The sequence below is a fragment of the Talpa europaea genome, assembly GCF_964194135.1.
Source record: "Talpa europaea genome assembly, chromosome: 14".
Lineage (NCBI taxonomy): Eukaryota > Metazoa > Chordata > Mammalia > Eulipotyphla > Talpidae > Talpa > Talpa europaea.
Window position 1 is genome coordinate 11410547 of NC_140082.1, and position 20892 is coordinate 11431438.

The window sequence follows — 20892 nt, forward strand, 5'->3', positions numbered from 1 at the left end:
AATATCCCAAGTTTCCCATATCAGGGCCCAGGTAACATTTACCCTAAACAGTTATTTGGTTGATCATTAAGTGGCCCAAAATGCCCCAGAAGGGAAACTATACAGAGCTGCTGGAGCATGTCAGGGGCAACTAAATCCTGCACTCCCTAGACCCAGGGGCAGCAGGCTTAGCCGCCCAGGCTGGGCACAAACCACAGTGCTTTTCCCACAGGATGAGAGGCCAAAGTCCACCACCTGACATCCAGATACTGCCCAAGCCAGAGAGGACAACACCTGTGCAGTGCCAGGAGTCTGGTCTCTGCCACGACATCCTAAGTGAGCGGGGCTAATGGAAAGGGGGTGGAGCTAAGTGGCCATTTTGAGAGCCTTAAAAGGGTACCATACACATGAGCTCTGCCATTGCTGGGCAGCTAGCAGATGTTCACTCCCAGGGCAGGAGGAGGGCTCCCTCTCCTCAGCATCAGCAGACCTCTGCCATACCTATTGTCCCATTGTTGGCAGGACTTGGTAAAGCTTTGCCCTGGGGCACCACAGGCCCTGACTCCAGATGGCAGATATTGCTGCACCCTGCTAGCTCCTGTACCTACAGCTCTAGTCCATACCACAGGGCAGAGCTGGACCTTCTCTGCCTCACACTACCTTGTTAGTTCTCCCTCTCCCTCTACCCTGTTAGTTAAAATAAATTGTTCTTCTTCCCTTTGCTACACCAAAACCCCTTTGTTTGCGTTTGTGGTGGCAAGTGCTAGGACCAGAAATGATGAGAGTGGTTCTGACCTGGTAACCATTTTTAGTCTCCCTGCCCAGTTACAGAGCTACAGAAGGAATACCAAGGCAAATAAAAAAAAAAAAAAAATACAGTATCTTGGGCCTTGCTGGTGGCGCAAGGGGTTAAGATGCAACCTATGAAGCTGTCTGTAGCCACTGCAGCACGAGTTCCATCTCCAGCCAGGGAGCTACCCACATGGTACAGCAGACCTTTCCTGACTCACCCGCTGCTCCCCTCAGCAGTGTATTTCGGTCAGTCTGCCTGTTCTGCTCCCCACTCTGTCTCTAGTGAATCCTCTCACACTCCTCCCCATCTCTAGCCTGTACCCCAGTTCTTGTATGCATAAATAAATAAATCTTCAAAAAAAACCCCACAGTATCTTACTTTAATTTTTTCCTCATAGTGCTGCTCCTTCTGTTTCAGGTGCACCTCCAAGTGCTGGGCTGAGACCTGGGCCTCCCGGTGCTTCTCTTCTAGCTCCTGGACACAAAAAGACAGACAGTCAGGTATGCAAAGGGCAGGACATGGCCAGTGTATGTTAGACATTCACAGGAAGCATGACTTTGGCACAGGCACCATAGGTAACAGGCATCTGTTCCTTCACTGCTAGCCCTCAGGCATCTTGGGAAGGAAACTACCACCAAGCCTTGGCCCTGGGTTTTCCAAGTCCAAGGATTCACACAAGACACACACAGCTAGTGGGCTGGGAGCAGAAACCTGCCAGGACAGCTCAAACAAAGGCAGTTCTTCATCTCTGCATAGAGAAATAAGAGGAACAAGGCAACATTTGAAAGTTTAGTACAGAGCCCCTCACCACTATCTTGAGTCTCAGGTCATTTTCACTGCCATGAAAGCTTCAATGAGAAGTGATCCTATTTTAAAGGTAAATCTAATTGATGACAACAAAAAACTCATTTTTCCCCCATTAACAACATTATTGCTCAAGAACCCTAGTGAAGAAGGAAAACTAATGTTACCATTCAAATACTTTGAGTTTTGAAAGCTTATTTTAACTGGTATGTGGAAGATGCTCACATGGTATCGTGTTTATATGATGCAACGCTAATGGGAACAAAGCGGAACATAAAACACACTGATAATAATGACAAAAATATGGATGCACATACATTAACAATGGGAAGAAAATTTGGAGTAATGTACAATAGCTCCAATTTAAAGTTCTCTTCATTCTTTTAATTTCTTTGCTTTTAAATAAAATTTAATTCATTTGAAAATCATACCAATTCATTTGCCAATGTATTATGTACAGATCTTATAAAAGGCAGCATTCAACTCACTGGAACAGTCTCTAAATGCAAATATCTGCATCTAATTCTTATGAATCTGGACCCATTAGTTAATTACTAATATCAAAAGTCATTACTCCAAGTTTTCATCTCTTCACATTATTTGAAATTTTTCTTTGAAGTGCAAGTAATTATGAGAATTTTGGAGAATGAGGAAATTATACAGGATATGTCCATAAAATGAGAAGAAAAAAATACGTTCAGATTCACATGCACAGAAAATGTTACTGATTAAGCTTTTGAAATTCTAAAGTCTACAAGCATTGACTTTGCTTTGAGGGCCATTAAAGTGTTCGATTATAGGACCAGGTGCACAAGCTCTATTGCAATCTAACAGATGTGATCTTGAAAAGTTGACTATAAACAGGATTTTAATTAATAAAAACATACTTTCTGGGCTTTATGTGTACTAAAGGGTCCCTGCAATGACTTCTCTTAAAGCAAAAGACTTTGCTATAATGAGAACCCCAACTATCTGTTTGGAAAATTCTTATCAGAAGAGCAAATATTTTAAGACAAATGACACTGGGGAAGGGTAGGGAGAGGAGGGTGTGTTTCCAAGCATCATCATTATAGAACAGTATCAAAGACCATTCTTTGCCCATGTCCCATATGCTTCATGGCCTAAGCACAGGGTTTTGGAGCAGAAGGAACCTTCTACTAAACGAAGTCACAACCACAAAGGCACTCAGGCAGGTGGCAAGACACGCTCAGACAAAGAAATCTGCTTACGTTTTCTTCATGTTAGAAATCACTCAATAATCATCTTTTCTTAGTTTCAGTCCTCATAACATAGCACGGGAATGAAGTCAGAATCCTAAAACTGGGTCCAAAACTCTGACAACTTTAAGATGAAATTTCTGGTCTACCTATGATTGGGAGTTTACAACCCAGCAGGCAAGACTGCAGAACTCTGGACTCCAACATTTTCATTGAGAATGAACCTTTGGAACAGCAGAAATTCTAAAATCTGACTTCTTGGCAGTTTGGCATTTTTTGTTGTTGTTGTCATTTTTTAAACATATCTTTTCTAGGTGTATTGGCTCAAACTCTTCAGTCCTGTGATGCAAACACTGTGGTTGGTTGCTGTATTTCTAGCCTCTGGAACAGTGCCTGGCACATAGTAGAAGCTCATTAAATATTTGTTGAATGAATGAATGAACACATCACCATTAAACAGAGAAACACTGTGCAACCACAAGAGACTCAGCCACTTTGTCTGTACCAAGCAAGAGAGAGTGGTGGTGGCATCTCAACGGGATCTAACTTCACTCCACACTTGACAATTGCCAAGAGAAACTTGGATGACAGAACAAGAGAACAGAGAGAGCAGACTAACAGTCACATTTGCCTTCGTGCGCAGACGTATATATGAAGACTGGGTGTCAAAGCAAAAAACAATTTAACCAGTTTCTCTTTACCTGTTTGCCCAAGAGCACCCATATATGTGTACATGTACAAAAACACAGAAATGTAAGGTTATGAAGGGTTATTTGCCCCCTTTTGGCTTAAAGCACAGGCCTGTAAGTTGGCCACTACTGAGGTCACATAGCTGCTGGTGACTCATTTCCCAGAAGTGATGCGCAGAGAGAGAGAGAGATAGAGAGAGAGAGAGAGAGGGGATGAAGTGACCCTGCTCAAAACCTTGCCCCCTTATGGTGGAGAGCAAGGCCGACTACTCCAGTCTCCTGGGCTGGGAGGAGGAGGCTAAGGAACAGACTCCAAATCATCACTTAGGCTCCCAAATGCGGCACCGCATTCTGCTTTGGGCCCGAGATCCAGGGAGAGCCCTATAAAGGTTCACCTGCCTGCCCCTCTGGCAGGGGCAATACTTCAGTACATCTGCAAGGACCACCCGAGCCTCCCTTGATTTAATTTGGTCAACAGAGCCGAAAACAGAATCGTGAAGATTACAAGCCTGAAAAAAGACCTGCTACGTTTAAGGAAATTGAAAATAATAATAATAATAACCAACTGAGGCAGAGAAAGTGAGTGGGTGAACACGGATCTCTGACAAATACTATACTGAGAAAAACAACTCTGCGTGACTAATTTCTTTCTTCTCCAAGTGCAAGAATCTGGGTTTCGAGCTTAAAGGACTAAGTCCCTATGGCTTTTTTTAAATTGGCATTGCAAAATTAATGGCCACATGTACTTCTCTGCTGAGAGAAGTACGTAAATGCTCCTGAAAAAATGCATTGGAAATGACAGAGTGTGCGCGTTTGGACTGAAAAATGTCAGGCAGCAGCAAACAGAGCAAAAAATAATATTGATGGATCTTTTGACCAGTGCGGAAATGTCCCACGTTTGGTTATCACACTATTCTAGGGCTAAAACCACTTCTTTTCTTTCACCTACTCGGGGACACCTCCCCTGTTACGGTGTTAATCCTTTTTACCCCCTTCCCTCTGCAACCTCTAACCTGTTAGCTTTCAACTTTTCAACTTTCGTTCCTGCTCACCAGAATTTTATCAGCCATCTGCTGGATCTGTTGGGATTTTGTCTGGATGTCATCCTTCAGTCTGTTTTCTCTACGCTCCACGGTCTCTAGCCTCTTTACCTTGTTCTCCAGAGAATGGCGGCGTTCCTGTAGGTCATGAATCAATCAGAGAGTTTTAATGGCAAAACCACTATGGGCACAATGCCTATACCGAGGGAGAGAGCCCTCAGGAAGTACACACTCCAGGCAGGAAAAGAAGTCTCAGGCACCGAAGCAACAGTAAAAGAAAGAAGACTATGATTCCAGGATTCAGTGGTGTAGATTACAAGAGTGCATTCATTCATTCAAATATTTACCAAGCGCCTACTATCTGCAAAGAACCCCCCTAGGCACCTTGGAAAACACAGAAGGAAGTCGACATGATTCCTGTCCTTTGAAAAGAGAAGATAAACACAAATAAACATCAGATAAGTTAAGAGGGGGCAGAACCATAGGGTAAGTAGGTATGGAGCACTGTGGGAGGTGGCAGGCAGAAGACAGGACTTAGCTGAACAGGTGAGAGAAAGAGGCAGAGTAGATGTGAGCTCTGGAGAGGGCCAGGAGAGGGTGGGCAGGGGTGGGGAAGGCAGGCGAGGAGGATGGAAGGCTTTCCCGACAAAGGCAGGTGCTTCAGAGGTGGTGGAGAGCCAGCTCAGGCCCCAGGTGAAGCCAGAGTGGCTACCACATAAGATATATTGGGGAGGAGGAGCAGGAGAAAATGTGAAAGGGACACATTTGCAGATTAAAGGGTTTAGAGTTTCAGATACTGGGCTGAGAGGTGCACCTAAGATATACAGAAGCCCTGGAAGGTTTGGGATGGGGCAGAGGGTACTGATGAGCCTTGTGGTTGAGGTCCACAAGTCTGAGCCTGTATGAGCTAGTTGGGAAGGAGAGACAGGAACCAGAAGACCAAGAAATTACCATACCTGCTCAGCTAAGAGGAAGAGGGCCTGGCCTGTGCGGTGCTTACAGAAGTGGCCAGCAGTCGGGGGTGGGGGGGGTGTGTGGCTATATTTATAGGGTGGCATGACTCATTCAGTGACAGGATCCAAGGAGAAGCAGATGATGTCAAGGTTTCAAGGCTGGGGTGACCAGATGAATGGTAGTGACTCTGACTGGCAGGAGGAAATTGAGAAGGGAACCCAGCTTTGTGGGGGAAGAAACAGTTCATTCTAGATTCGATGTACTGTTCAGACACTCAGTCAAGAAGGTTGGGAGCAGAGGGAAACACGGCCTGGGACGTGGGTGAGGACGGGCCCAAAGAGACATGTGCAAGGAGCTTCATGGCCACCCCATGACAGGGAAAGCAGAAGGCCCAGCCACAGAGGGATAGTTGAACCAACTAGCACATCCACTCCGAGAAACCATCACCAAGGCGTCGGAAGAGGCGGAGAGGAGGAATAGGATGTGTCACATTTTGTTCTATAATCTTCGGTACTGTGTAAGCTTTGACACTGAGAAGACACTCATGTATTTCCTGTGTAATTATATAAATGATTTTAACAACAACAACAACAACAAAGAATTTAAGAAGAGGAGAGGCCCAGAAATACAGATCTGGGAGTCACCAACACACGGTAACAGCTGCAGCCTTGAAAGTGAATCTGTTGTTAGCACCATGGGAGAAGCCCAGGAAAAGCAAGGAAACAGAGGGAAGAAAAAGAGAAACTTGGGGCAGAGCTACAGCTCATCTATATTGACATAAATACCATCAGACTAGCCAGCAGGCCAGAGGAAAACAAACAGAAAGAAAAAGCTGTTATCAGCACATCATCCTACTTGAAGCTGCTGTGACCAATCTCGGTCCCCCTCTGGGGGAAACATTTCTGAGCCTCTCGAGTTCCACAGGAGTTTGTAGAAGGGCAAAAGGTCTGGTCAGACACAAGCAAGGGGTGGCCATTTCTCCCCTTGGTGCAGCCAAGGGCTGGTGGGCAGAATCCTTTACACAAGGCCACGCTGGGCCTAGGAGCGGGGTCAGCCAGAGGCCCCCTGCTCACCTCGGCTTCAACCAGCTTCTTTTTGATGCCTTCGGAAGAGTCCTCGCGATTCTGCAGTTTCTCCAGCTCACGCTCGGCTCTTTCCTTGGCCTGGCGGATATTCTGCAGTAGCTCAGTGGCCTCTGTGCTGGCTTTTACCGCCTACCAGGAGAGAAGAACAGGAGAGGGGGCCAAATTGAATCACAGAGAGAAGGTGGTGACAATTCTAGAAAAAGCAAGTGATACTGAGAATATACAGAATCTCCATTCTTCAAAACATATCAACACTCATCTTGTTCTCTGACCGTCATCAATTCTGAGCTACACTGAATTTAGAACGCATCCTAGAGTTAAACTGACATTTTTTCTTTCGTGGGATAGAGAAGATAATGATGCATCAGACCATCAATAGATTCAATGCTACATAGTAAATGTGAACAGAAAGATCTAGAAGTATGGATCTACCCAGATGTTAATGTATTTACCTGGAAGCATTAATTTTCTCCCTTGTTAATTTGTGTTACTTTCCAAAAAAACAAAATGAAACTTATAAACTTTTTTTCAAATAAATACCTCTGAAAGGCCACACCAACCGTGGTTTTCTAAATCCATGTTTAAAATACAGCTGAATCTTTTGAAATTAGTTTTTATTTGGGTCTTCAGTAGACTACAGATCTGACAGCATCATAGCAAAGATCTGATGTAAGAGACAAACAATCTCACATTTACTGCTTTAAATTAAAAATTGTAGAAGTGGGGGGGGGGGGGAAGCTTCACCTTTCAGACCAGCACTGGCCAGCATGGGACACAGCGGCCACTGGACACAGCAGCCACTGAACACTTGAAATGTGGCTGGGAAATGAATTTTTAATTTTTTTTAAGTTGAATTCATTTAAAGCCGGGAGCAGTGTGAATGTTTTAATACTGATAGGCTATATTAATATTCTGGAAATGCTGGGTTAACTGAATGACATCATTCAAATAATTCCACTTATTTTACTTTTTTTTTTAATGTGTCTACAAGAAAACTTTAAATTACATCTGGGGCTGACATTTGCGACTTACATCACACTCAGATAAAAACATGAATCCTCAAGAGCTTCTCGTTAAAAGAGGACAGCAGAGGCTCTCATTAGGGAGCTCAAGAACAGGAAAGGAAGGGACCAATGAATAGGAAAGAAAATGTAATATATAGAGACAATGGAATCTTTGTGTGTGTGTGTGTGTGTAGAACTGGGGTACAGGCCAGAGGTGGGGGCGGTGAGAGGATTCACCAGGGACAGAGTGGGGAACAGAACAGGCAGATCCACTGACATACACTGCTGAGGGGAGCAGCGGGCAAGACAGGGTAGGTCATCTGCGCCATGTGGATCAGCTCCCTGGCCAGGGATTGAACTCAGGCTGTAGAAGTGATAGTGCTGAGACTTAACCCCTAGTCCACCAGGCCACCAGGCTACCAGGGTGGCCCTACAACGGAATATTAAGGAAGGAACACATCCTCCCTTGAAAAGGGAGGGTCACTTGCTGCAATGTGGATGAACCTCAAGGAAAAAGTGCTTAGCGAAATAGGCCACTCACAGAAAGGCAAATACCATTCTACCCACAGAAGAATCTAAAGCAGCAAAAATCACAGAAACAGAAAGTAGAAGGGTGATCACCAAGGGCTGGGGCAGGTGGGGGGATTACTGTTCAGCAGTTATAGAGTTTCAGTTTTGTAAGATGAAAAGGTTCTAGAGATTTGCTGCAAGATATGCACTAAGCTAACATGAATGCACTAAGCACTCTTGAACTGAACGTTGTCCTTAAACCGGTTAAGATGGTCAACTTCATGTCAGTGGTTATTTACCAGAGTTAAAAAAAGAAAAGAACAAGTGAGAAAGGGCTCTATTAAACCCGGCCAGCTCACACCAGTTCAGAAGCACAATCACGCAACGGCCCAGAGGACGAGGCCAGGGCTCCTGCAGCCTGCCTGCCTTCCGGTGCAGGGAATGCGCTTCGGACTGAGAACAGTCTGTATCGTGAGCAGCACATATCTCTCTTACAAATGTGCAAAATGTGGAGCCTGGCCCCTGGAGGGAGAGAAGCTAGCCTCCTGGGTTCTGTCGTAATATAATTAGAACTTTTACTTGAGAGTCTCATACAACTTGGTTTTTAAAAATAAATACTGCTGACAAGTCTCAAAAGGAAAAGTATATCCAGAACTCTGATATTTCCAGGTAATAGCTCACTCCCCTTCATTTTCCTCAGCTCTGGGTGACTAATTCTGTTTCTTTCATCTTTCATGCTCCAGGACAAGATAAAAGTATTTGGAAATGGGGGGAGGTGGGAGAGTAATACATTCCCCCAATTCACCTCAGGCTTACCTTCTCCAGCTTCTCTTGGAGCTCCTGAATTTTGATTTGCTGCTCGGCATTGATCTATAATTAAAAGCCCCGGAAATAAAGCAAGAGGTAAATCATCATTAAGGTCTTATTATATTCATTGCAGTCTGATTTTCTCGAAGTTTCTGTGGGGCCTTTTGGTTTTGTTCTTCAATACCTGCTAATGGAGAGGAAGACAGTGGTCTCCCATAGATGTCTTTGACAATCCCTATGCAAACTCCATGTTAACAATTTTCTAGAACTAGCAACTACAAATGGCAGGAAGAGAATCACAGTCTCCCCAAGTGTAGACAGCAGGAACACTCACCTGAGTTACTAAGTACCTGGGCCGATTTGTTACTGTGAGCAGGCGTTACAAAAATCAAGGTTTCTTTTACTACTTTCAGGACCACAGCTGAACCTAAACGTGGTTACCCAGACCTTGGCGGTCCCAATCAACCCGCAAGAGAGTTTTCTGTTCAATGCTAGAGTGTAGAGTGTCCTTAACCAGTGAGCTGCTGGGGAGAGCAACATTTAGAAGACCGCAGATCAGATGATGGAAAATACCTTCTCCAGTTTGGAATATTCTCCCACTTCAGGCTTTCCTTGATCCTTAGCCTGTAATTTAAGAGAGAAAATATATTGGGAAATCTCAGGAACCTTAAAACCTTACAGACAACACTATCAGCTATACCTCTCTTGATCACTGTGACCCAAATAATGATGATGACCAGCTATCTTCTCACAAGTCAAGACTGGGAGTCTTCCAGGGTATTCCATTATTTCCCCATCAGTAAGCTAGCAGTCCCGTCATTCTGGCTAAGATCACCTGTGATTCTACTGAAAAGACGCGTTCGGGCAGCGGCGGGTTACCTTCAGGAGCTTGTGCTGACACTCTGTCGCTTTCCGCTTGAACTCCTCGGCAGCAAGCCGAGACTCTCTCAGCTCAGACTCGTAGAGATCGCTCCGTCTTCTTGCGGAAACGAGGTCCTCTTCCAGCTGATTCATCATCAGCCTCATTTCTTCCACTTGAGCCTGGTACTCCTACAGAGCAGGCAAATGGAAGAAAGGTGAGCTTTAGAACCCCTGAAAGAAAAGACAGGAAGTGGAGAGGGAAGAGGGGAGACGTGCTGAAGAGACAGGCAGACCTGGAGACAAGGAGAGCAGAGAGGTAGCCAGGGGAGAGGATGGGAGAAAAGAACGGGAAATCTTTAAAGCGCTGTCAGGTAGAAGATGCATCGTTAGTAACACCATTGGGAACACGTGAGCCTGATGTTAGATGCTTCGCGCAAGTAACACCACACAGTAAACACAGCACCTTCGGCACTGTGACCCGGGAGAGCTGAAAAGGGATGCTCTTTAAACAACCGGGATAAACTGCTTACGTGCAACTTTCCTCCAAGGGTAATCATTTATACAGATTTATCCTTTAGAAGTTATGTGCTCCTAACGCCATTAGATATGGTCCTAGTTTTAAAATGAACCCTTCATAGGGCACAAAGGGGTAAATGGGATCTCAGAGGAAAGACTCTTGGAAGGTGAAACTCATTGTCTCAGTTTCTCACCATTAATTTTTCCAGGCCCAAAACTGAATGATGAACTTAACATTTCTCTTGAAATGCAAGTCACCCAGAAATCTGGAAGCACCAGAAGACACTGGCTCGGGTCAAAATAACTTGGGAGAAAAACTCAAAAAAAAAAAAAGAAAGTTATCTTGTTCCCTTAGGCAAACCCTTCAGTGATCCAGACAGTCCGACCCTTCCCAAAAAGCAGGTCTAAAATCAAAACTAGATGTTTGGACTGAGGTTTTTCAAAACTGGATATGCCAGAGGAATGGACAAGTGTTTCAAAAACTTTGGGGCAAGGTATGAAAATGTTCTCTATCTGCAAATCAAAGCTCATTATGTATACGGATTACGAACAAGCATTTATCCAATCCAAGATGCCTGGGAAGGGACGGGGTGGGGGATCGAAATGAAAAAACAAGGAATTCAATCAAGACTGTCTTTGGCACTGACAACACATGGTGAACAGCTCTAAGATGTGTCCTCCCAAGAAATAAATGAAGAGGCATCATCTGAGCACAGCTATGTTTTGAACCAATAAAATATTGGTGGTTTTTTTAGTTTTTAAAAAACAGGATAGAAAGTAAATCTTCCATCCCACTGTAACAGGCATCCCCTAGCACCCACTGAAGAGAAGGTGCCATTCTTATGAAAACAGAGCCTCTGGGATCATTTTCACCCAGCACACCACCCTCTGTATCACTGGTATAAGGGAAAGAGGGGAAAGCGAGCCGAGTGTAGTCTACCCCACTGCTACTGAAGGCAAGGCTAGAGGTCAGGAGGGCACCAGGGCTTGCAGGGGACGTGGGCGGCTGGGTCTTTATGAGATGCTCGTGATTGTGTAAGCTCACAGAGGGAGCATATCCATTACTTGGGGTTTTTCGAGACCCCTCAGTCAGAATCAAAATATGTCTTTTGTGGCCTGGGCCCGGTGCCTTCTTGGACTCCCCCTTTCTTCCGCCACCAAAATAAAAAAAAAACCTGAAAGTACATTTTACAACAGTGTTCGTGTAACATAAAATACATTAACATTTCCTATAAAAACAGTTTCTTTGGCCTAAAAGTCTGTCTTTTTTCTTCTGAGAAGAAAATAATAATTAATATACTTTATGGGCACCTCAAAGTCCCGTCCACCCTGCGTACTGGGCCCGGTGTGCCTGTTGGGAAGCAGGCCCTGGCCACAGGCGCACACACCCAACTGCAGAGGAAGCAAAAAACTGAAAGAAAATCTTGGACATGGTTTGTCTTCAAACTCCTTCTTCTTTCTTCAACTTATGTCAGCCAAAAGGGAATGTATTTGTCAAGAGCAGGGATACAGCAGCTAGTCATCCTCCATCACGTCTCTCCTCGGAGCTGTCAGCACCCAGGGGGAGGAAGGCAAGAAGCCAGCAACATCTCTGCCAGCTCTTGAGGACCTGGGGCCCCGTCCTGCTACAAGCATCAAAAAGAACACTACCTCGTTTGTGGGCAGCAGTCATTCTGCTGGGTGCTCCAAGGAAACCGCACAAACCCAACAGCTAACCAAATCCCTGCTTCCGGGAAAAAAAAAACTGAGAAAAGATAATCAAGTCTGTTTCCAAGGGTGGCAGAGTAAGAACCATCCTATCTCGGCATGGGCTGGGGTACAGGTAAGTGCTGCAGGGAACAGAACAGGGAAGGGGGACCACCTTCCAAGGCCGAGACACCTTACAGGTCTTCTGAACTGTATTTTGTGGCAAGGAAGTACCAGACATGGTCCTATTCAGTCAGAAATCCCCCAACACAAACACCTCTGTTACCCCCACTTCCCTTTCCCTTCAGAGGAGGGGGCACCCGGAACAGGGGAGTCAGCAGTTGCAAGTACCGATGCGTGAATCAAGCTATCATGTGAGACTCCTGGTTGTCTTTATTTTAAGCCACATCCAAATCCTCTCCCGGAGGTGGCTAAGCAGAAGCAAAACATTAAAAAATAAATAAATAGCTGCACGGAAATTGGCTTTGGAGAGAAAGAGTGGGGGATAAATGCCAAATCTGGGAGGAATCGATACGATGCAAACCAAATACCAGGAGTTTGCTGAAAGCATTAAATGCTTTTTCCTGGATCGCAAACATCCTGCTCTCACAAAACTTACCCAAAGTCATTTTAATAAATCCTTCTGATGAGAAGTAAAATCTGAAACTGAGTTTTCATCTCCCCAGTGGAACTTTTAGCAGTCACTAAATCTAAAACTCCACAGGCATGCCAACTGTGGTATGAATCATAAAAGACATTTCTCTGAACTCAACCACCGGTGTCGACCGTTTCAAAATGTCCTGGTAATTCTGGCTACAGAATTCGTGGACACCAGCTGCTCCCTCTGGTGGCCAGACACAGCTTTCATTTCCCCAGGATGTCATCAAAAGCAAATTTCCAAACACCTTGAAACGATGGGGGAGAGCGAATCCTGCCTCTTGAAACTTTTAAGATGAAAGCTATGTTGCTAAAAGGGGCATGAGTCAACTAGCAAAGCAGACTTTTCAAACTGTACGGGTCACCTTCAAAATCTCCAAGATTAGTATTGTTCCAGCAACCAAACCACCAGATTGCAACATTTCCTAGGTAATTTTATTTGTAACATTTTTATTGAGCAAGAGGATAATGGCCAATCATTTAAAAATATTAAGGTGGAAGAGTGTGCCAACAAAACCCCCAAATAATAGTTCTTTCTTCAAAGAATAGCTAATGGATCAAATTATTCGTAGGAGTTTCTTGCATCGGGACTGCCCGGTTGGCTACGCTCATGCTGCCCTGAGACAAAAACACTCATTTCCATCACTGTTTCCATTAGATTTTCTGAAGTGAATGAGAGTTGCCTGGCAGCTGATAATTCAGCTCTCCAATTGCTCATTGCCATTTCTTCATTAAAGCTTCTATTTACAGTTTCTTCAAAGGACAGAAAAATCCATGCTAAAAACGAAACAATGAGGCAAAATAAAAATGAACCATCTAAAAGAAAGCATTTTCAGAATGGGGTTGTGGGGGGAAGGAGTGGGCTTTTTAAAGGTCTCGATTCTCTTTTCTGCACACGGGGATGGCTTTCTGTGCTGGGCACTGCCGTGTAATTCTAACTTGGCCTTAACTGCTCCGACGACTTTTTAAAAATGTGTTCTTTTTTTCTTTCCCCCAACAACTCTTTATATAAGGAAAAGTATGCATTCTCCTGGTTCCTCTCAAAAACTTAAAGTACATCTGAAACCCTATAAAAAATCTTTAAAATATGTACATTTTAATAATCTAAAGTAGAGGTTGACAAGGTTTTTCTGTGAAAAGTTACACAGTAAGCAAGTTTCATCTCTGCAGGCCCTATGTATGGTCTTGTCACGATTGCCACCATGGTAAGCACAGGCACAGTTTGTAAATGGGTGAGCATGGTCATGCCTTGCCAGAACTTTATTTATGGACACAGGCATTTAAAGTCCAATAAAGTTTCGTATGTCATGAAACCTTTATATTGATTTTTTTTTTCCTAATCGTTTAAAAACAAAAACCATCATCCTTAGCTTGTGGGCATGGAAAAGAGGTGGTGGGCAAGATCTGCCCCAGACCAAAGTTTGCCCATCTTGCTCTCAACCTACACCTTTAATTGAAAAGAGTGGCCATAATGGGGTGCAGGCGTCAAGAGCAGTTAGAACAAGCACTCTCTGGTTTATATAAATCACAGGAAAGCTAAAGTTTCCAAATGACCTACATACTTCTCTCTCTCCCTACCCCCCTTTCTCTCTCTCTCCCCCTCTGCCTCTCAAGCATGCCTCTCCTGAATTAGCGCTCCGGCCTTGCTCCCAGGCAGGCGGGCATCATACCTGCTCTTTGATTTCTTGGAGCTTCCGGCTCTGCTCTCTGATATCATGGAGAAGCTGCAGCGCTTTGTCATCCTCCTGGGACACCTCCATCCGTGCTTGCTCCAGACTTCGCTTTAAGCTCTGCGGAAAGCAAAAATTTTAATAGGGTGCCCTGTGGATTCTGCTGTGTTTGAAAAGGTTCATTAAGGGAGCTGCAAGCTGCTGCGCAGACACCAAGACGCTTCAGGTGACGGACCAAAGTTGACAGTTTCCGGTTGGCTGCTGACTCCAGTTTTCATCCTGTAAAAACCCTGGGTTCAAGAAACATCCTCTGGATCTTGTGACTTCATGGGTCCAGCCCTTAACTGCATCAGCCTGTCTCCTATCACCATTTCCCTGTCCCAGCAGATACTTACTTATAGGTTCAGGACTAAAAACTAGTGAGTTCTCTCGGTTGTTACAACCGCTATTTGAAAGGTGACAGAGTCTTATCTGGTATATTAGTTATTGGCAGACTTGCAAGGATGTTTGCCTCATTCAAGGTAGCAACATCTTCGTTCTCTGCCCAGTTGTCATTAAAGACTCCAAGCAGTCTACCTGCCACCTACTGGTTTACATTTCCTGGACACCTTTCATCCATAAAGCCCCCTCAACACTTCAGCGGCACTGAAATACACATCTGAGTTACAGAGCTGAGTAACAGCCAAAATCTGGAATGGAAACATAGCATTATTCTAAATCAGCCACGTTCAAGAGATTTCCTCTCCCGTGTGGGAAAACAACCTGGAAAAGGTGTGATTCAACTTCTGGAGACTATTTCATTGTGCACATTATAAAAAACACCTGAATGAAAATTTCAACAAGACAATGAAGACAGTCTACTCTAGTGAAGGAAAGGGGAAAAACAAGTCACATGGTAAGAAATGACAGAGGGTCTGGGTTTTCAAGACTCAGTTCTCTGGTTGCTGCACTGATTTCTAGTTGATGGGAAACTGACTTTGGGCAGACTCAGAATACATTTTGTGTGCTTCTTTGGGAGTTTGGTTCCCGAGGCTGATCATGTGGGACACGACGTGGACCACAGAGGTTGGGATGGGAGATGTTCAGGACCCTGAGCGGCTGGCTACCACGATGGCCACTCCCATCTCCAGGCTCCGCAGCCTCCCTGCACTTGCCTGGAGTCATTTCTCTGGGACCTCAGGCCCCTCTTCCTATTCTGTCAATCACAGGTGGAGCTCCTGTGTGCTCCTGCTCTCTTGCCTGTCACTAGCTGTGATGTGCCTCATGAAGCTGTCATGAAACAGGATGAGACACACACAACAGGAATTGCCACCTCCGAGGAAGGGGGCTTTGGGGAAGGCTCACACTGCATTCTGTGATGTAGGTAGCAAGGTCCTGCTCCAGGAGGGATCGCTGAGTCTCAGAGGCCTTCAGCTCCACCTCCTTCTGACTAAGCACAGCCTCCACCTCTGACACTCTCCGATGTAACCGGGTCATTTCCTGCTCCATCTGAAATAAACACATCGACAGGTTAAAAGGGCCCGCAGAGGCTCCTTAGGAGCAAACAAATCTCAAGTAGCCTCCGAAACCACCTGGTGGTCAAGGCTGGGGCTAATTCGCCAAAGGCTGGGGTGGAAATACCATTGTTTCTTCGCCCTGGAGAGCTCAGTTCTTCGTAAGGAGAGTCACAATGCTAAGTCACTCCTCTCATTCACGTCTCGGTTCACACTTGGTCACTTCTCTAACCCAGTGAGCAAGCAAGCCACCACCATTTTTCACCTGTTTGCTTTTTTTGGTTTGGGTTTGTTTTTTGCAGACGTCACTTTACTTTTATCCCAAATCCATCTTGATCCCCCCCATCTCCTTGCAAAGATCTAGAAGATAAATCCAGGACAGTGCAAGGAGCTATGGATTCGTCTGCACTCAGGAGTCTCAGGCAAGCAGTGACTTTTAGAAGCTTCCAGAGAGCTGCCCCTGGGCAGGAACAGTGAGTGTTAAGAGACGTTGCGCATAATCAACGCAGTGGCCGCAGTTACATAAGCAGGAGTTTTAAAAGACTAGGAAGAGAGACTTCGAATCACTCAAAGCTGATGGGATGCATCTCAGCCACAGGTGAGGACCCACACCACCTGCCGGAAGAAGCAGACATCTGGCTGGGTCATGCTGAGCAACGGGCCGTTTTAAATCCAGGGCCTCCTCTGGTTAAGATTTAAAGGATTTACGGCAACGTCAAGGCCTGAATTCACATCCCTCTGAGCTGCCACCGAAGGCGCGACTTCAGCGGGGGCGGGAGTGCCTCGCTCGCTCTGTTTGGATCAGGTGGCTCAGCGCCAGCAGCGGCACCAGGCAGGTCCCTTGGCATATATTGACGGGAGGATCCTGGAGCAAGGAGGGAGGCCGACTGCGGAAATAAATACCTTGTGGCACTTGTCCTGGGAGTCTTGCAGCTCTTTGCTTTTGATGAGAAGTTTCTTTTCCATGGAGCTAGTCTTGGCAGGGGAGTCCAGACCCGACACAACAGACCTAGAGAGAAGAAGACCAACATCAAGGTGGCCAGCAGATGGGCCTGGAGAGCTGCGTTCACACACCGCAGCAGAGAGAACAGATCTGACAGAGCTTGGGGGGTCTTCAACAGAGTTTGCTCAAGCAGCTTCAAATGACATTGGGCCAGGAGGCAGAAAGGTAGAAGGAAGAAGCTTCTGGAAGCAGGTGGGCCTGCATGCAAATTCAGCTGCCTGCCCTGAGGCAGTGACTCAGCCACTGGGAGCCTTGGTTTCCATAGCTACCAGGTGAAATGATAATAAAATACCTACCACACAGGGGAGAGTGAGCATTAAAGGCTCAGCATTGTAACCACATGGCTTTATTCACTTATTCACCCAACAGCTAGATACTGTTCAACTATTCTGTTCCAGAAACTGTTCCAGGCCCTGGCACTGCAGTGAACAAGACATTCACAGGGGGAAAGAGAATGCATCAGGCAGACACCCAAACAAAAGCAACTTCTGTTAAAGGAGGAGAAGGGGTGACATGAGATGCTAGAAGAAATGGGTCAGGGGCATGTTTTAAGCAAGGATAACCAGGGAAGACTTCTTTGAGGGGGTAACATTTTTGCTCAGGGTGTTGGTCCTCCAAAGCTCTGGAAGGAAACAATTTCCAGAGAGAGGAGAAAAGAGAGACAAAGGCCCCAAGGCAGGACACAGCTAACACAGCAAGTGCTCAATAAATGCCATTTGCTCCTCTACTGACCAAAGTATTGCTTACTCCATGTTCAAGCTAGCCAGTTTGATTCTGTCCCATTTTACAAAAACAGCTAAGGTTTATCACGGTAGGCTGGATAATGCCCTTCTCCAAAATGTCGACATGGTAATCCTAAAACCTGTGACTCTGTTACCTGATATGGCAAAAAAGATGCTGTTGCGATTAAGGGTTTTGAGGAGGGAGGTCATCCTGGATTCTCTGGGTGGGCCCAAAATAAACACAAGGGTTCTTAGAAGCTGGAAGCAGAGGAGGGGAGATGTGACAACAGAATAAAGGTCAGAGTCAGACCGAGAAAGAAAGAGAATAGAGGAGGCTATGCTTTTGACTTTGCAGATGGACGAAGGGGACAGGAGCCAAGGAGTGTGAGTAGCCTCAAGAGGCTGAAGAGGGCCAGGAAACCTGGTCTCCCCTCAAGGACCCAGAGAGCACATCCTTGTCTGTGCCTTGATTCCAGTCCAGAACTGTCACATAAGTGGGTGCTTTCTAAAACCACTAAACCTGTGGTTGTTACAGCAGCCACAGGGAACTCATCCACTTGCTGAGCAATGACCACCTGCCTGGTTCTGTCCTGAGCTAAACATGTTCTAACTCTTCATTCCCCACAACAAATCTGTGAGGCAGAAACGAGGAGTATTTTGATTTACAGATTAGCAAGCTGAGGCCCAGGAAGGTTAAGTAACCTGAGAGTTAATCTACAGTTTCCGCTGAACTCAACAGACAGTGGGGGCAGGGAGATTGACTCGGTGCACCTGAGTAACTCGTGACCTCATAGAGTGTACTAGAATGGACTAGAATGTTCTGGCCACAAAAAGGACATACTCAGTCAGGGATATGTAACTTTACCTCATCCCTAGAAGCGGTTCATTATGGGCAGAAATGCCAGTTCCTGTGTAGGGTGACAGCCAACACCCTGGGCATGAACACTGGGACTGGTGAAGGGCAGGGCTGGAGTAACAGAGGTACCTGCTATCCAGGAGGGATGAGCATAGCCCAGCTTACCCCCGCCCCACAGCCCAGCCTTTGTCGCTTGACCACAGAGTTGCAGGCGATAGTTGCGGATGGGCATGCACGTCTTACCCAGGGCTGGCTGACAGTGCTGGCTGGCGACGCTTTCAAGGCAGCGGCCTACACACCTACTACAGGGCAGCTGAGTGAAAAGAGGCAGATGGGTCTGGCCTGCCATTTGCTAGCCTTGTGACCACTCTGAGCCTGTTTCCTCATCTGTAAAATGGGAACAATTCTCCACCTGCTTCCAAGAATTCTGGCAGGGATTAAATGAAAGAACCCAGGTAAAGCCTCTTGCACAGTGGCTGGTCCGTTGTGAGGATCCAATAAATGTCAACCGTCACTGTTACCCTGTCGATTTTTATCATCACCACCCATGAATCGGTGTGAACAGCACATGCTTCACAGGCCTAAAACAGTAGCTTGAGACTGTGAGACTCAGGGGGCTGAATTTGCTCTGTGCTGTTATTCACATTAAAACAAATGCTGATTATTCATAAGAATAGGCAACAGCAATTGAAATCAAGAAATACATCTTTTTTAAAATTTCACTGTTGGCAAAAAAAATTAACCAACTTCTGCATCTCACCAGCCTGTTTCCTCCCTAAGTCTAGCCCAAACACATATTTGTTTTTCTTTTTCATCTGAGAGGAAATGGGTTGCTGGGCATGGCTTTGAGCCGCCTCTGCTGTCCCCTCATTCCTGGGTGCACCTGCTGGGTGGGCTAGAGAAGACACTCCAAGCCCCCCAGGGAAGGAGGAACAAGCCACAGACAGGGCCCCTGGTCCCGCAGTAACCTGATAATCCGGAACCCTCACGTCACCAAGTCACAGGCACTGACATGAGTCAGGATGACAGCAGGGACCCTGCTCTCTGCACCCCAGAGAAAGCCGGCACCTTCAGAGGCAGAAGGACATGGGGCCTGGGGTGCATGGAAATGGCTCTCAGAACTTAACATCTCAGAGCACTGGCTCCAGCAGTGTTCATGTTTAAAGCGCCCTGCTTTGGGGACAAAACTGATTGTTTATTCACAAAAATTATATCTAGGTCATTCATTAATAGAGCCCAGAATGGGGGAGCGGTATGGCTCGCGCCCGCTGCACTCCCTGGAGATGGTGAGACAGCCTCCCCGTCCCTCTCATCCCCGAGGTCCAACTCCCTCATTCTGCTATTTTGATGCTTGACAAATGTTCACTGTTTAGAAGTTCTAAGTACAGCAATTAAGAGCTCTTCAGAATAAAGGTGCTAAAGAAGTCTTTTCTTTCTTTTTTTTAGAAAAAATTAAAATCTCATCTAAAAAAAGCTATGGTAAGAATGCTATGACTAAACCCTGCTTGGAGCAACAATCCCATAAACAATAACGGTCCTGGAGCACTAGGCAGGAGGATAGAAGGCAAAAGGTCACCACAATGTTCTGGAATTTTCCTGGTCTTCAACCCAGATGCAAGTCAGAATTGCCTGAAGTGTTCAAAAAAAAACAGTCGTCAGGCTGTGCAAACAGCCTGTGTGTGAGGCTGCAGTGAAGGACACATGTCATTTTGTGGTTGTCCAGGTTCACGGGATGGACAAGATGAACTGTGGTGTAAACACTGGGCTCTGGGAGGTAACAAGGCATCACGTTGGCTTGCTGACATAACAGACATACCGTAGAGGGTATCTGAGGAATCTCTGTACCTTCCTCTCAGTGTTGCTGTAATCCTAAAACTTAAAAATTAAGTATTAAAAAAAATGTCCAGGACCCAAGCAGACCAAGTAAGCCAGGTACAGCGAGGACTGAGAATCAAGTCCTAATTAGAAGGATGAGTCCGCTGTGATTTAGGGTCTAGCATTTAAAACTCAGAGTGTGACTATTCCAGCACTTGGTTCCAGGTGGATTTTGGCCAGGCCATTTGGTTGCAGGGGCTTTTGCTCCCTCCTTAATTTTGAAGTTAATCAAGGTGGGCTATACATTTCAAAACGAAGTACAGGTTTCAACAATGAATGAATACTACCCCTACTATGCAATTTTACTAATTAAGTCAACTAAAATATGCTATTTCCATGAATTTCTACCAAAAAAAATATACTGGAGACAGGTATGGCTTGATTTCATATTTATATTCAAGTTCTTTTTCTTTTAGGCACTTAGGGCAAAGCACTCACTAGCACCAAAGGTAAACTCTGAATATGTACTGCATGAATGAACAGATCCCCCAGACAGATATCCTAAAATATTATCACAGCTTATTTTCTTTTTCTGGGATCTCCCTGAACTGTCCTTCTGACTTTCAAAGCAATGAAAAAGTATTGCTGACATTCCCGTTAGTCTAGAACTGACCATAATGTAAGTCACAGTTAAAGAGATTCAGTCCAAAAAGCACCTTGGAGTCACCGGA

At 45.5% G+C, this 20892-nt stretch overlaps 1 protein-coding gene across 3 annotated transcripts in view; it reads right to left on the reverse strand.

The window, feature by feature from the left end:
- The window catches only part of CIT (citron rho-interacting serine/threonine kinase), a gene marked incomplete at both ends in the record, with an annotated part of 148240 nt that overhangs the window by 58735 nt on the left and 68613 nt on the right, over positions 1 to 20892 (reverse strand). For 2 of the 3 annotated variants that reach the window (XM_084253330.1, XM_084253329.1), the window contains 9 exons: positions 1151 to 1246; positions 4535 to 4660; positions 6550 to 6690; positions 8892 to 8945; positions 9456 to 9506; positions 9762 to 9932; positions 14273 to 14392; positions 15617 to 15760; positions 16669 to 16774. In XM_084253330.1, the coding sequence (XP_084109456.1) occupies positions 1151 to 1246; positions 4535 to 4660; positions 6550 to 6690; positions 8892 to 8945; positions 9456 to 9506; positions 9762 to 9932; positions 14273 to 14392; positions 15617 to 15760; positions 16669 to 16774 (1009 nt within the window). The remainder of the gene's footprint in view (positions 1 to 1150; positions 1247 to 4534; positions 4661 to 6549; positions 6691 to 8891; positions 8946 to 9455; positions 9507 to 9761; positions 9933 to 14272; positions 14393 to 15616; positions 15761 to 16668; positions 16775 to 20892) is intronic. The other variant, XM_084253331.1, reaches the window with a different exon arrangement.